This window comes from Mirounga leonina, unplaced genomic scaffold, assembly GCF_011800145.1.
Source record: "Mirounga leonina isolate KUSES-001 unplaced genomic scaffold, KU_Mleo_1.0 Mir_170, whole genome shotgun sequence".
Classification (NCBI taxonomy): Eukaryota; Metazoa; Chordata; class Mammalia; order Carnivora; family Phocidae; genus Mirounga; species Mirounga leonina.
The window spans coordinates 32,740,786-32,754,463 of NW_023270433.1; the positions used below are offsets into that span (position 1 = coordinate 32,740,786).

The 13,678-nt window shown below is 50.2% G+C and overlaps 1 protein-coding gene across 2 annotated transcripts in view; it reads right to left on the bottom strand.

Moving 5' to 3' along the window:
- The window catches only part of TMOD1 (tropomodulin 1), an 84,018-nt gene that overhangs the window by 26,347 nt on the left and 43,993 nt on the right, over nucleotides 1–13,678 (bottom strand). For both annotated transcript variants that reach the window (XM_035016254.1, XM_035016253.1), the window contains exons 4-6: nucleotides 10,806–10,925; nucleotides 1,536–1,625; nucleotides 441–571 (exon numbers count right to left, since the gene is read on the bottom strand). In XM_035016254.1, the coding sequence (XP_034872145.1) occupies nucleotides 441–571; nucleotides 1,536–1,625; nucleotides 10,806–10,925 (341 nt within the window). The remainder of the gene's footprint in view (nucleotides 1–440; nucleotides 572–1,535; nucleotides 1,626–10,805; nucleotides 10,926–13,678) is intronic.

Below are 13,678 nucleotides of genomic sequence, written 5' to 3' on the forward strand. Positions count from 1 at the left end.
CTGCAGAATGAGGCTGACCATACGTCTGATAGAGCGCAGATGGCTCAGGGCTTGGCCCGTCCCAGGGCTGTGGGACCCCACATGCCTGCTGGGCACAGGCTTTTTCCAGCCTTGGGATCCCCGGCAGTCAGGTGTGTCTGACTTAGGATTTTTAGCTCGGAGAAGCTCTCAGTGTTTCCAATAACAAGGCAGGTTTCCAGAATCAAAGCCTTGTTGGCCCATGGTGAACCTGGGCCTGAAGAAACCAGGGCTATAGGACATGTTTGTTGACGATGCCCAGGCCTTTTAGAGGTTTTGCCCCCTTCCTGACCCAGAAGCACCCAGACCCCAAACTGGACCCTGTTCTCTCCGCACAGCCAAGCCTGGGCCACAGGCATCGGGGTACACAGATATGGCTCCTCCCACCCACCCCAGGTGAAGCTAAATAAAAAGGACTTTACCCGGATATTGTTGAGGTTAACCTCCTCAAGTTTGGGGTCATTGTTCTTTATCCGCTCCAGGGTTTCCTCAACGTCTGTTGAATTTGGCTCTTCATCGGGCACAGGCTTGTACTGTGTCGGTTTGATCACGCCTAGAGTGACCGACAAAAGAGAGGTGGCTCACAGAAACACGGGGACCCTCTCCCTCCACACCGGGATTCTCTGGAAGGAAGCGGTGGCTGGGTTCAGGCACAAGAGAAGACTGCGCATTCCTGGGGCGATGGGTGGGGGGCGGGCAGGTGGGAGGTGGGGTCGGGCCGGGGGAGAGAAGCGCTGGCTGTGCCCTGCTTGGACTCGGCCTTTGCCCTCCTACAAGGACTGGGTGAATGACTGAAACCCTCTGACCTTCTGTGTCCTCATCTGTAAAGTGTCGGTCAGTCACTCTACCTCAGTGGACTCTTGTGAGGATAAAATGAAGCCTGAACGTGAGAGAAGCGTGTAAGCTTTCCAGAGAGGGGGACCTTATTCTTCTGCCACCCTCACCGCTTTTGGGGGCCGAAATGCCAGCTTGGGACAATGCAGTGGAGCAATGAAAACAATGCAATATGGTCACAGGAGAAGACAAGGGCACTCACGGAACAAAAGAGGCACCAGGAGACAGACCCGTGTGGATGTGTAGAAACTCATGATCATGGTGGAGTCCCCAGCCAGTGGTGAAGGGATGGGCTTTGCAAAGAACAGTATTGTCCCCGTGGGAGAGCCATTAAAAAATGACAGTTTGATCTCATCTCACACCACACCCAAACACGGACTGCAGGTGGAGTAAGAAGTTGGATACAAGAGGCAAACCTCTAAAACTTTTAGAAGAAAATACAGGAGGATATTTGTATCACATTAGAATGGAGAAGTCCTGCATAAACAAGACACAAATCCCGGCAAAGGAAAAGGAAAAGGTGGATAGATTTGGCTACATAAAAATTTAAAATGTCTGCAATGAGCCAGAGAGCATGAATACGCAGAGGAAGCAAGAAGCGTGGGGATGTTTTCACTTCAAGGCGTCCTCGCTGGGGGCAGGGGAGGGGGCGCCAAAGCTGGGGATCAGGGCCGTGTACTCACTGTTGAGTCCCTCCTTGTTCACGATGGAGCTGCTGCCCAAGGCCTGGTAGTATTGCTGGTTGCTCATGAGCGTGTGCATGCCCAGGATAGCTGCGGGGACAGGGGAAGGGCCCGTGCCTCGCCTCTTTGCAACAGAAGAGCCTCCGGAGCATGGACATTCCACAGCCCAGGAGTTTTTGCTCATGGAAATGGCAAGAAACACTGCATGATTTTAAGTTTGACTTTTACTCTCATCTCTCTTTATGTTGCTCTCAGATCTCTACACCCAGCTGAGACTTTTTTTTTATTTTTTTATTGTATTGTTAATCCCCATACATTACATCATTAGTTTTAGATGAAGTGTTCCATGATTCATTGTTTGTGCATAACACCAGTGCTCCATGCAGAATGTGCCCTCCTCAATACCCACCACCAGGCTAACCCATGCTCCCACCCCCCTCCCCTCTAGAACCCTCAGTTTGTTTTTCAGAGGCCATCGTCTCTCATGGTTCGTCTCCCCCTCTGATTTCCCCCCCTTCATTCTTCCCCTCCTGCTACCTTCTTCTTCTTCTTCTTTTTTTTTTTTCCTTAACATATATTGCATTATTTGTTTCAGAGGTACAGATCTGAGATTCAACAGTCTCACACAATTCACAGCGCTTACCAGAGCACATACCCTCCCCAGTGTGTATCACCCAGTCACCAGCTGAGACTTTCTTAACCCCGGCCTCAGATTCCTAGGTGCCTCCCAATGTCCCACAGGTGCCTCCAGCCCAGCTTGGCCAAAAGAGAACTCGTCCTCCCCAGCAACAGCCCCTTCCTTTGGATCACCTTCCATCTTGGTATCCTGCCTGTCCCCTCAGGGTGGAACCTCAGTCACATGGCTAAGTTCCCCTCCCTCCTAAACACTGTCTCTCATCTGTCCCACCTCCCATTCCGTCGCCTCTGTCCTGGCTGAGGCCCTTCCATTTTGTGGTTGTATTATCACAGCCGTGTAATCACTGCTGTCCTGGCCCGGTCTCTTCCTACCCTCCCCCCACCAGCATTCAGCACAGAGCAGCCAGAAAGATCTTTCTGGAAAAGCAGATCTGACCACATCACTCCTGTGCTCAGTCAGGCTTTCATCCATTCATTTGTTCAACGTTTACTGAGTGCTCACATCATATGCCTGGCTCTGGGTGGGGTGGTGGTGGAGGGAGGAGGGGAATTGGGGGTGGGGGTTGGGAGGGAGTGGGGCTGTGTGTGGGAGGCAGCAGGGAACAACGAAGTCTACTGGGGGAGAGATGCTAGGAAGGTACCTACACAGTTGAAAACATAAGCACAGAGTATACGTGTTGTAAAAGAAAAGTTCAGTGTGTTCTGGGAGAAGAGAACAGAGGGAGTTGGGATGGGAGGGATGAGTAGTATTGGCCAAGTCAAGAGAAAGGAGGTAGAACATTCTGGGCAGGCAGAGGGAATGGTGGGTGGGAAAGCCCTCAGCTCAAGGAGTGGAAGGCTAGGGCAGGAATGGGAAACAGGATGGACAGAGCTGAGCTGGACACATGGTGGACCGCCACCCCCCCCCCTCACTGCATGCTTGCTCAGGGCCAGAGAATATATGTCAGTGATTCTCAGTTTGGCTGCACACTGGAATCACTGGGGCATCTTTTCAAACTCCTGATGCCCAGGCCTACCCCAGACCAATTAAACCAAAATCTCTAGGGGTGGGGCCAGGCATTTGCCTTTTTCAAGCTCCCTAGGTAGTTACAGGGGGCAGCCAAGCTTGAAAACTGCCTGACACCATCCCCCTGAATCCTCCCAACAACGCTTTGGAGTAGATTTAATTCAAACAGGCACGTTGAGATCCTGCAGGGTCTTCTGGGTTGAGGTAAGGAGTTCGTAGGTCTTCCCCTAGGTGCGGCCAGGAAGCCACTGGATGCCTTAGCAGGGACTGAGATGGCCTGACTCAGTTCTGGGAGTGTCACTCTGGCTGTGTGTGGAGACAGAGGGAGGGAAGGACACGGGGACTGTGAGGCTTTGCAGGCACCCGGGTGGGAGGATGGTAGCTTGTGGCCCCACCAGCCCTCCCTGGGCCAGCTGCTTCAGTGGCTTGTCCCTCACCCGCACCCTTTCTGTTCCCGTGACAAAATGGCCACAGCTCGGTGCGTTCTCCCACTTCTGTCAAGACTGTGCCCTCTACCGGTGACTCTCTCTCCATCTGCCTTGTGCTGCCCATAGGGTTGCTAGATTTAGCAAATGAAAATACGGGACACTCAGTTAAATTGGAATTTCAGATAGGCATGAATAATATTTTATTTTATTTTTTTAAGATTTTATTTATTCATTTGACAGAGACACAGCGAGAGAGGGAAGCAACGAATAATATTTTAGTATAAGTGTGTCCCATTCTGTATTTGGGATCTACTTATATTAAAAACTTAGTCATTGTTTATCTGAAATTCAAATCGAACTGCGCATCCTGTATTTGACCCAACAACCCTACCTTCCTATCCTTTAAGACTTGGACTAACACTTCTTCTCTCAGGGAGGCTCCTGGGATCCTCCCTTGCCCTCCCTACTTCTCCCACCGCACCTGCTGTGCTTATCCCAGCACAGTCTACATAGTGTTAGAGGTAGCTGGGTGCATGCGTGCTTCCTCTGCCAGACTTTGGGCTTCCAGAGGTGGGGGAAGAATATTACCTCTCTTCCTCCTCCTCCAGAATACAGTATTTGGTAAATATGTGCTGATGGATTTTATGTTAATTCCCCTGGCCATTTCATTAGACATGATTTCTAGTGAGAGAGACTACATGAGAGCCCTTGGTGAGGAGTCAGGAGACCCAAGTTCCAGTCCTGACTATACCCCTGATTCTGTGTGACCTGGGGCAGGTCCCTAGCCCTCTCTGGGCTTCAGCCTCCTCTGTGAGAGAAGGGGAAAGACAAGACCTTTGGTTCTCTATCCCAGCTGCACATATAAATCACCCGCAGCTTCACGACAATATTGGTGCTCCCCTGGACCAGCTGAACTGAATCTCTGCAGATATATTTTTAATCTCCTTGCATGATTTTGATGCTCAGTGGGCTGAGAACCACAGGATGAGACGATCTCAAAGCCCTTCTGTTTCTCACATTCTAAGAATCTTCTCTGCTAAAATTAGACTCTCCTGCTCATCACTGAGGAGAACTGACAGGGAGAGGCATCTGCATTTTTTAGAGCTCTCTAGGTTTTAATTTAGGCTGCTTCTACGTAGGCAGTGGGGGCCATGGCCTGAGTCAGCAGCAATGGGGTTCAGCTCACCAGGAGCCACCTTCTGAAGCTGACTCTTCCTGCTCCCACATGGGTCCGTGGGGGTGTGTGGCTTGTGGTGGTTCTGGGCTGCTGCTGGGACCCCCGTTTGGAAAAACAGTTTGGAAAGGTTGTTAAGAATCAGAGGAAAGATGGAACATCATATGGCTGGCTGGTCTTGCTGAGAGGTATAGAGAGGTGGGAGATGGAAAATGCATTTTGTGCTTGATGCCAGCTTCCTGTAATGGTCCAGAAAGGGGGGCAGGAACATTACAAGGAAGTGCCCGGGGACAGAGGAAAGAGACCTGGGTCCAGGCTGGGCTTTGGTACCAATTTGCTGGGCAACCTTGTCCAGGACATTTCCACTTTTTTGGGCCTCAGTCTTTTCACCTACAAAGGGGAGCATGTTTGAATGCCAATCTCTTACCCTCATGTAGCACCTAATGGTCACACAACATCTTATCTTTTTTTTTTAAATTGTGTTCAGTGAGCCACCATATAGTGCATCGTTGGTTTTTGATGTACTGTTCAATGATTCATTAGTTACGTATAACATCTCATCTTTTTATCCCGTTTGATTTTTACAAGAGGGCAGAGCAGGCTCAAGAGGGAAATGGTTTGTCAAAGCTTGCTCAGTGAGGACCCTCCTGGCTTCTAAGTGAGTGGTCCCATCCACTCCTCCACAAATTAGGTCATTAGTAGTTCCAAAGTTCTAAAATGTCCCCGCCCCATGTCAGAGTTCTAAGGATAGATAACACGCCTATTCTAGGAGGCAACATACATGTCAATAGCGGTCCTCAGAAGAAATAAAATTGTTTGTAGTTCAGAGGAAGTTAGGGTTCAAGGAAGGAAGGAAGGTAGGATGGAAGGAAGGAAGGTAGGAAGGAAGGAAGGGAGGGAAGGAGGGAAGGAGGAAGGAAGGGATAGAGGAGAGGGGAGGGACTTGGGGTGGGGGCGGGAGGCACCAAGCAAAATCTCCATTGCTGAGCAGACTGCTTGGTGGCTCCGATCCTCCGACCTGCCCTAGGCACCAAATCATGACTCCCCCCTTGCTTGGTTTTGCACACTCATGTCACCAGAAGTGAATGATAGAGGAAAACAGTACATCAGCATTGCCTGCCACTTCATTCTTTGTAGATATTGGCAAGGCTGAATTTAGCACTGGGGAACATGATTTTTTTTTTTTTTTTAAGACCAGATCTTCCTCAAAACTCAAAAAGGACTATTTTTGAACTCTGAAAAAGAACATCGAGTTCCCCTTCCTCTTCTGCCTTGGCAGGGTTCACTCAGTTTGCAATTCCACTTAGGATGCAGAGAAATTGTAGCACACGTCCTGGGCCCCCCGGCCGCCAGCTGCTTGGCTGGCCCCGGGCAGAGAGCAGACAGCGGGAAGGTGTTTTCCTGCATCACAGAAACTGGTGGGAGAAGCCAGCTTCGGCCCAGGACTTGGGTGCAGTCAAACCGCTCCAGGAGAAGCCACATGCTGCCCCTGGCAGAAGATGAGGAAAACCAATGCCTAAGGATGTGAGAGGACCCCAGAAGCCGGGGTCGGTGGGCCAAGACTGTCTCTGAGAGTCACAAGAGCTGGGGGTGCCAACAGCCCGGGGGGCGGCCTGGGGACGGGGCCCTTCTGAAGGGAGAGTCTCTTCTCACCAATTCCCTTTTGGGTCTTGCCCCACCCGAAGGGTCCCTAAAGGTGAGTCAGGATCACATCCCTGACTGGGGAGAGGAGGCACTGATAATGCCAAGTGCTTGCAGTGGACTCCCAGTGGCCTCTGCGTTACAACCCAAGGCCACGAGCCAAAAACTCAGCACCATCAGGGCCCTGTGCATTCTGCTCATTACCCTGTGGTCACACTTCTCATGTTGAAATGTATATGCTTCTGGTCTGTCCTCCTCCTCACCTCCTGGGTCCCCCGAGGGCAGCACCTAGATCTGATGCATCCTAGCACACAGTAGCTTGACAATGCACGTGGGCTCAATGTGCAAATGAATGCATGCACGAGTGGTACACAGACAAGAAAACCAACGAACAAATGAGAGTCCACAGCTTTGCCTTCCCCGGGCACACCGGAGTCGGTGCGACTCATCTGCTGGGTGTCCTTATCGCTGCCGAATGTCAAGCCTGCAGGATGTGTACCAAGCAAGCCACTCAGAGGGGCTCAGGGCCTCTCTCCTGCTGTGTCCCAGCCTGGGACACGTCTCCCCCACTCCCCACAGTTCACCCCTGTTCTTCCTCCTCGTGGCTCAGCTTCAGCCTCTATCCTCATGCCCGCCTGCCCCAGCACCTAACCAAGCCCCCTTCTTGCACCCTGTCCTTTCTCTGTACGACACTCACTCTCATTTGTCACTTCTTATTGGCCTAAGTATTTGCTGAACGTCAGCTCTGTGAGGGCAAGAGCCCACTGTCTCCGGACACTTCTCTACCAGGGCTCGTCCAGAGCCGGGCACACACAGTGGGAAGACGCTGGATAAATGGCTGCTGAGTATGTGAATGAGGGAACAAAAACGAAGTTAATGGAAAGCTCTGCCTGGGAGCGAAGTCCTTTAGACTCGAAATGCCCCGCAGACCCTATACCCTCCTCGCCTTACTTTTCTTTCTCTGCTGAGTCCTCCACACTCATGGCTCCAGCAACCCCATCCTTGAGAGAGATCTGAACCTCCAGCTAGCCACGCCAGACGCTCACACAAGGTCCCGCCTCTACTGCCTGTGGCGTTTTTGAATAGACCCCTGGCAAACAGCTCTTCCTGCACACACACCCCGCCCCTCCTCCCCCCCCCCCCATCTTCTGGCACCTCCGGCCAGAATGCCTCGCGTCCTCCTGACAACTTGGCCTCTTGGCCTCAGGTCCAGCGCTAGGAACAGCTGCACCTCAGACAGTCCCCAAATAACCCACCTTAGCCCTTGACCTTCCCTGGGGCCTGCCCCCTACATCCCCCCATCCTCTGAGCACCACCACCTGTGCCTAAACCTTTGCTTTCATCTGGCCTCTCCCAACGCTCCCCTCAGCCCCACTGACCTTAAGGGGTCAATGGCCTCCTGTGACATACAGAGACTTTCCTAACATGGCCCCACGCTCCCCCCAGCCGGCTCCATGGGGTTTGGCGGTGAACCTCCTCTTGCCCACCCTCTGTGGCCCCTCAGAGGATGGCTTCATCTGGGTCGTGGGAGCTGGTGCTCTAGGAGGAAGAGCGTGCCCTCGGAGGAAGCTGCCTGGGTTCAAGTCCCACGGGCTAGGCATTTAATGTCACCATGCCTCCTGCCTCCATCCATCAAACAGGGACAACGGTAACACTTCTTAGGATTTCTGTGGTCAAGAAATGCAGCAAGGTACTAGAAGCAACCCCCACAGCACCTGGGCCATAAGGGGGTGGTCGACAAGTATGCCGTCCCTCCTTCCCCAGAGCCCCCGCCACCTTTCAAAGGCCTGATACGCAGTGGCCGGCGCCCAAGGTCAGCCAGTGGATGCTGGTGTTGACTTACAGCTCCCCTTCTCCTCTCCGGACAACGGAAGGGTATGGTATCATGAACAGAAAATAGTAATCAGCCACGCCAACAAAAATAAAGGGAAATTGTTTCAAGAAACCAACACAGACACGTAGCGCGATGCTGCAGTTCTATTTTGACAAAGGCACTGGCGGTTCTGACTGTGGAGCCATTCGATAGTCCCTCCGAGCTGCCTGATGAGGGCCGTGACATCACGGAGCGCCAGCAGAGGAGAAGGGCTGGGATAAAAACAGCCCCAGGGTGAGTCAGTGTGGACACGCTGGGCCACGGTGTCACCCAGCCACCTCCCTGCTGCACAGCTTAACTGGAAGTCAGGGGGCCCCCAGCCACGGAGATGGTTTGCTGGAAATAGAGGAGCATAGTGAGGACCCTAATAGGATTTTCGCGGCTTTTAATAAACCAAATGTGGAAGTGCAAAGCGAACCAGCGAAGTTCCCCCAGTTAGGCGCTCCATTCCCATCTGGGTGAAATATTTGCTGCTTCTGTACTCTGCGGCGAAAACGAAAGCCTTTCTCTCTCAGCCCCGACACCCTGCAAACCACTGCCCCGTGACCTTTCCCGGATGTTCGGCGTCGTGAGGAGAACGGTTCTTTGGACTCAGAATCTACACGTTGGCTCTCCCCATCACGCACTCCTTGGTTCCTTGCCGCCTGGCTTTGGCCGCCAGGCCCACCCCGTGTCATACGAGTCTTCTCACTGTCCCTCCCCTGATGGTTCCACTAGATGAGAGCCACCCACTTCCCACTCCCCAGCACAAATGCCATCAGGACTCAGCACGACGCCCACGAGAAACCGGAGGCTGGGAGGAGGCAGAAGACAGCTGCAGCGGCCGATCCCCTAGCCCTGCGGCCTCACTTGGCCTCTGGCCTCACATAGCCCTGGGTCTCCCAGCCAGCCCTGAGCCCCCATTCTGTCTTCCTAGCTCTCGCCTTAGGTTCTGCCTTCACTTGGTTTTGGTTCCCGGGCCACGTGTGGCTCACTGGCGCCCACTGTGAGTAGCTTCGTCCCATTTCGGCTCCTCATCTCAGGGCTGGCCGGGGCACTTGCCTCCAGGGCCCCAGGCACCCACCTTGCCTGGAGCTTAACAGTGCTAATGACATCACAGACCTTTCCGCATTCCTGAAGACTTCCAAGTCCAGCTGTCCCCTTCTGGGTGGCCCACAGGCAACTCAAACTCCAAAGATCCCACAAATAACTCAGTCCTTCCCCTAAAACTCCTCGTTTCGCACTGTTATGGGCTGAATTATGTCCCTCCAAAATTTACATGTTGAAGTCCTAACTCCAGTGCTTTTGAATTTGCAACTGTATTTGGAGATAAGGTCTTTAAAGAGGTGAGTAAGTTTTAAGAAGGTGTTAAGGTGGGCCCTAATCCTATCTGCGGGGCATCTTTATAAGAAGATATTAGGATGCACAAAGGCACACCAGGGGACACATGCACAGAGGGACACAGTGAGCTGAGGTCATCTGCAAGTCAGGGAGAGGGCTCAGAAAAAAACAAACTTGCCACCATCTTGGACTTCTAGTCTTCAGAACTGTGAGAAAATAAGTTTCTGTTGTTTAAGCGGTCCAACCTGTGGTATTTTGTATGGCAGCCTGAGCAGACTAATATACCCACCTTCATTAACGGCACCACCATCCACTTAGTGCCCAGAGCCAGAAATCTGGAACCCTCCTGACTCCTCCCCCAACCTCAGTGTCACAGCTGATTCTTTTCTCTCCCGTTCCCACTTGCCCTGAGTCTCTTCTCACCCCATCCACACTCCTGTCATTATCTGAGCTGGGTGGTTAGTAGCTCCAGAGTCTGCAGAATGAAAAGAGCACCCCCAACCCTCCAGGCCAGGGAGCACCACCGCGGTGGGCACGTGGGGTGTTTGCTGCGGCCCGAGCCCAACCCTCGGTGGGGCCGGAACTCAGGGCACACAGGGCAGGGACTAGACTGTAATAAGGAGACAAGGGTGGCGAAGGGCTCTGAATATCAGGCCACCTCTGGAGCCTAAGGGCTGTCTGTGAAGGTTGTAAGGAAACACATTTTGAGATGGACAGTGTTGTACAAATATGCAATGGGGGGCGAGCTCCTCAAAGCCTGGATCTCTGAGCCTTGCAAGGTTGTACAGTGAGATGACTTTGCTCCAGCCCTTCATGAGCCCCCCAAACCTGAGCTGTCCACACCCTCTGCCTGTCCCGCTCTGTTCTCGCTTCCCAGGTGGCTTGGGCAGGATTTGATGCAGTGGCTGGTAGAGGACCTATGTCGGCCCTCCCTGGGATGCTTCCACATCTGTCTGGGATGGGCTCTCATGGCAACAGATGGCTCTGTGGAGTGATAGGTTTGGGTGGTTTTATTTCTACTTCCTCACTTTGGTTTTTGCTACTGGCTTTCTTTCTTAATACTCGTGGTCTCCTCTAGTCCTTTTTAGAAACAGAGAGTGTGTTCATGTTGCAATAAACCACCTAAGACTCCCTGCAAAGGCAGGTCAAACCCTTCTGGAAGACGTGGGGAAGCTTCTGGAAAGCCTCTTACCTGCGATGTCACAGAGTTCCGCATCTGAGGCGTTCGCCAACGCCTCCTCCAGCTCTGGCTCCAGGGTCACACTTTCCAGCACAGGATCCATCGGCTTCTGCTTGGGGACCCAGACCTTTCCTGCAGAACACGAGTGCCCGTTACAGGGCATGCCACTGTGCTGGGGCAGTCTCTGGTGATGGCCCCAGGTGGACTGTTCCAGAACCCGGAGGGCCGCGCTGAGACTCACTTGCTTCAGGTTTCTCCCTCTGGGGACCCAGTGCCAAACTTCCCCAAGGAACAAGAATCAAAGATCTCCAACAGAGACACCTCTCACATTTGAAAAGAAGAACTTTGAAGCTTGGTCAAACTAGACTGCTCACTATTGAAAACCCTAGTCATTAATGAAAACAACCTGGAAGTAGGCAAGAGCTACAAAAGAAAAATGTAATTGAATGTCAGGCTCTGGGATACCCTAACCAAGCGTTCGGATATGAGAGAAAAATTTAGAAACATCTCTAAACAAAATAAACAAAATATACTCAGATTATTAAAAGAATAGGGAGCAAAAATGTATCCCCGTCTCATGGGACATTATATTTTTAAAGTGTCAGACTCATGACTGGACAAGGGAGCAAAGAGGCACACAAGGAAGGTCACTGCATGGATCACCAATAGGGGGTTGTTGAAGAAATTATGGGACATCTATACGAAGGAGTTCCCGCAGTTATTACAACGGATGATGGAGATGTCTGCTTACAAAAAAGGATATGCCCAAGACATAATGTGAGAAAAAGCAAATCTATAAAAGAGCATGAACAATTTAATTCCATGTATGAAAATTGCATTCGTTCGTTCGTTCATTCATTCATTCATTCATTCATCACACTGGATATTTACTGGGTGCTTCGTAAGTGCCAGGCACCTTTCTAGGGGCCAGGGGGGCAGCACTGAACAATTTACAATTTAGTGAAAGGAGACAGACAGTAAACAATCATGCAAAGATATCACATGGTATTAGGCATTGTGGAGGAAAATAAAGCAAAGCAAAAGACCAGGCAGTTCCAGGCTGGGGTCCCGTCGAGGCGAGCACTGCTTTTTTTGCAGTAGGGTGGTTGGGGAAGGCCTCACTGAGATGATGGCCTATGAGCTGGGACCCGACAGAGGGAGAAACATGCCCTGAAGATCGGCTGCAAGACAAGGATGCCTGCCTTCACCGTGGTTGTTCAATGTTGCACTGAAAGTTCCAGTAAGAGCAAATGGACAAGAAAAATAATGGCATCCACACTGGAAAGGAAGAAGTAATATTAACTCTGTTTGTAGATAACATGATCTAATATGCAGAAAACCCTAAAGATTCGACAAAATGCTGTTAGGACCGATAAACACTGTTCAGAGTAGGTTACAGAGTACAAGATCAATGTGCACAAATGGGTGGTGTTTCTGCCCAGCAGCAAGGAGCAATCTGAAAGGAAAACTAGAACAATCATTTCATCTACAATAGCATTCAGAGGAATAAAATGCTTAAGGATAAGTTTAACCAAGGAGCTGAAGGACTTGTGCGAGGAATATTAGAAAACATTGCCAAAAGAAATTAAAGAAAACCTAAATAAATAGAAAAATATCCCAAGTTCATGGACTGGGAGACAATATTAAGATGGCCATACTGCCCAAAGCAATCTCTAGATTCAATGCAACTCTTATCAAAATTCCAATGGCCTTTTTTTTTTTGCAAAAATAGAAAAACCATTTCTCAAAGTAATAACGATTCACAAGAGGTCCCAAAAAGGCAAAACAATCTTGAAGGAAACAAACTTGGAGGGCTCAGACTTCCTGATGTCAAAACTTACTATAAAATTTTTTTTTAAAGATTTTATTTATTTGACAGAGAGACACACAGCGAGAGAGGGAACACAAGCAGGGGGAGTGGGAGAGGGAGAAGCAGGCTTCCCACTGAGCAGGGAGCCCGATGTGGGGTTTGATCCCAGGACCCTGGGATCATGACCTGAGATGAAAGCAGACGCTTAATGACTGAGCTGCCCAGGTGCCCCAAAACTTACTACAAATTTAAAAAGTGTGTCACTGACAAGGATAGACATCTAGACAATGGGATAGGATTGGGAGTCCATAAATAAACCCATACATCCATGGAAAATTGATTTTTGACAAGGGTGCCAAGACCATTCAATAGGGGAAAGAATAATTTCTTCAAGAAGTGGTGCTGGGGGCTGCCTATGTGCTCAGATGCCTGGGCTGCATCCGATTCTTGGTTTCAGCTTAGGTCATGATCTCAGTGTCATGAGATTGAGCCCCGCGTCAGGCTCCACACTCAGTGTGCAGTCTGTATAAGATTCTCATTGCCTCTCCCTCTGCCCCTTCCCACTGCACTCTCTCACTCACTCTATCTCTAAAATAAATAAATAAATAAATCTTTTGAAAAAGAGAAGAAAAAGTGCTGGGACCGGACATCCATATGTAAAGGATGAAGCTGCACCCCTATCCCACACCATATACACAAAAATGAACTGAATATGGATCAATGACTTAAATATAATAGTTATAACTATAAAACTCTTAGAAGAAAACCTACACATAAATCTTCATGACTTTAGATTTGGCAACATATTCTTAGATATGACAACAAAAGAAAAAATAGATCAACTGGACTTTATCCAAATTTAACACCTTTGTCCCTCAAAGGACATTATCAAGAAAGTAAAAAGACAACATACTGAAATCACCTGATAGGGTCCAGTATCCAGAATATTTAAAAAAAAATTTTACAGCTCAACAGCAAAAAGAATAACCAATTTAAAAATGGACAAAGAACTTAAAGATATTTCTGCAAAGAGGATATTCATATGGCCAATATGCACCTGCAAAGATGCTCATCA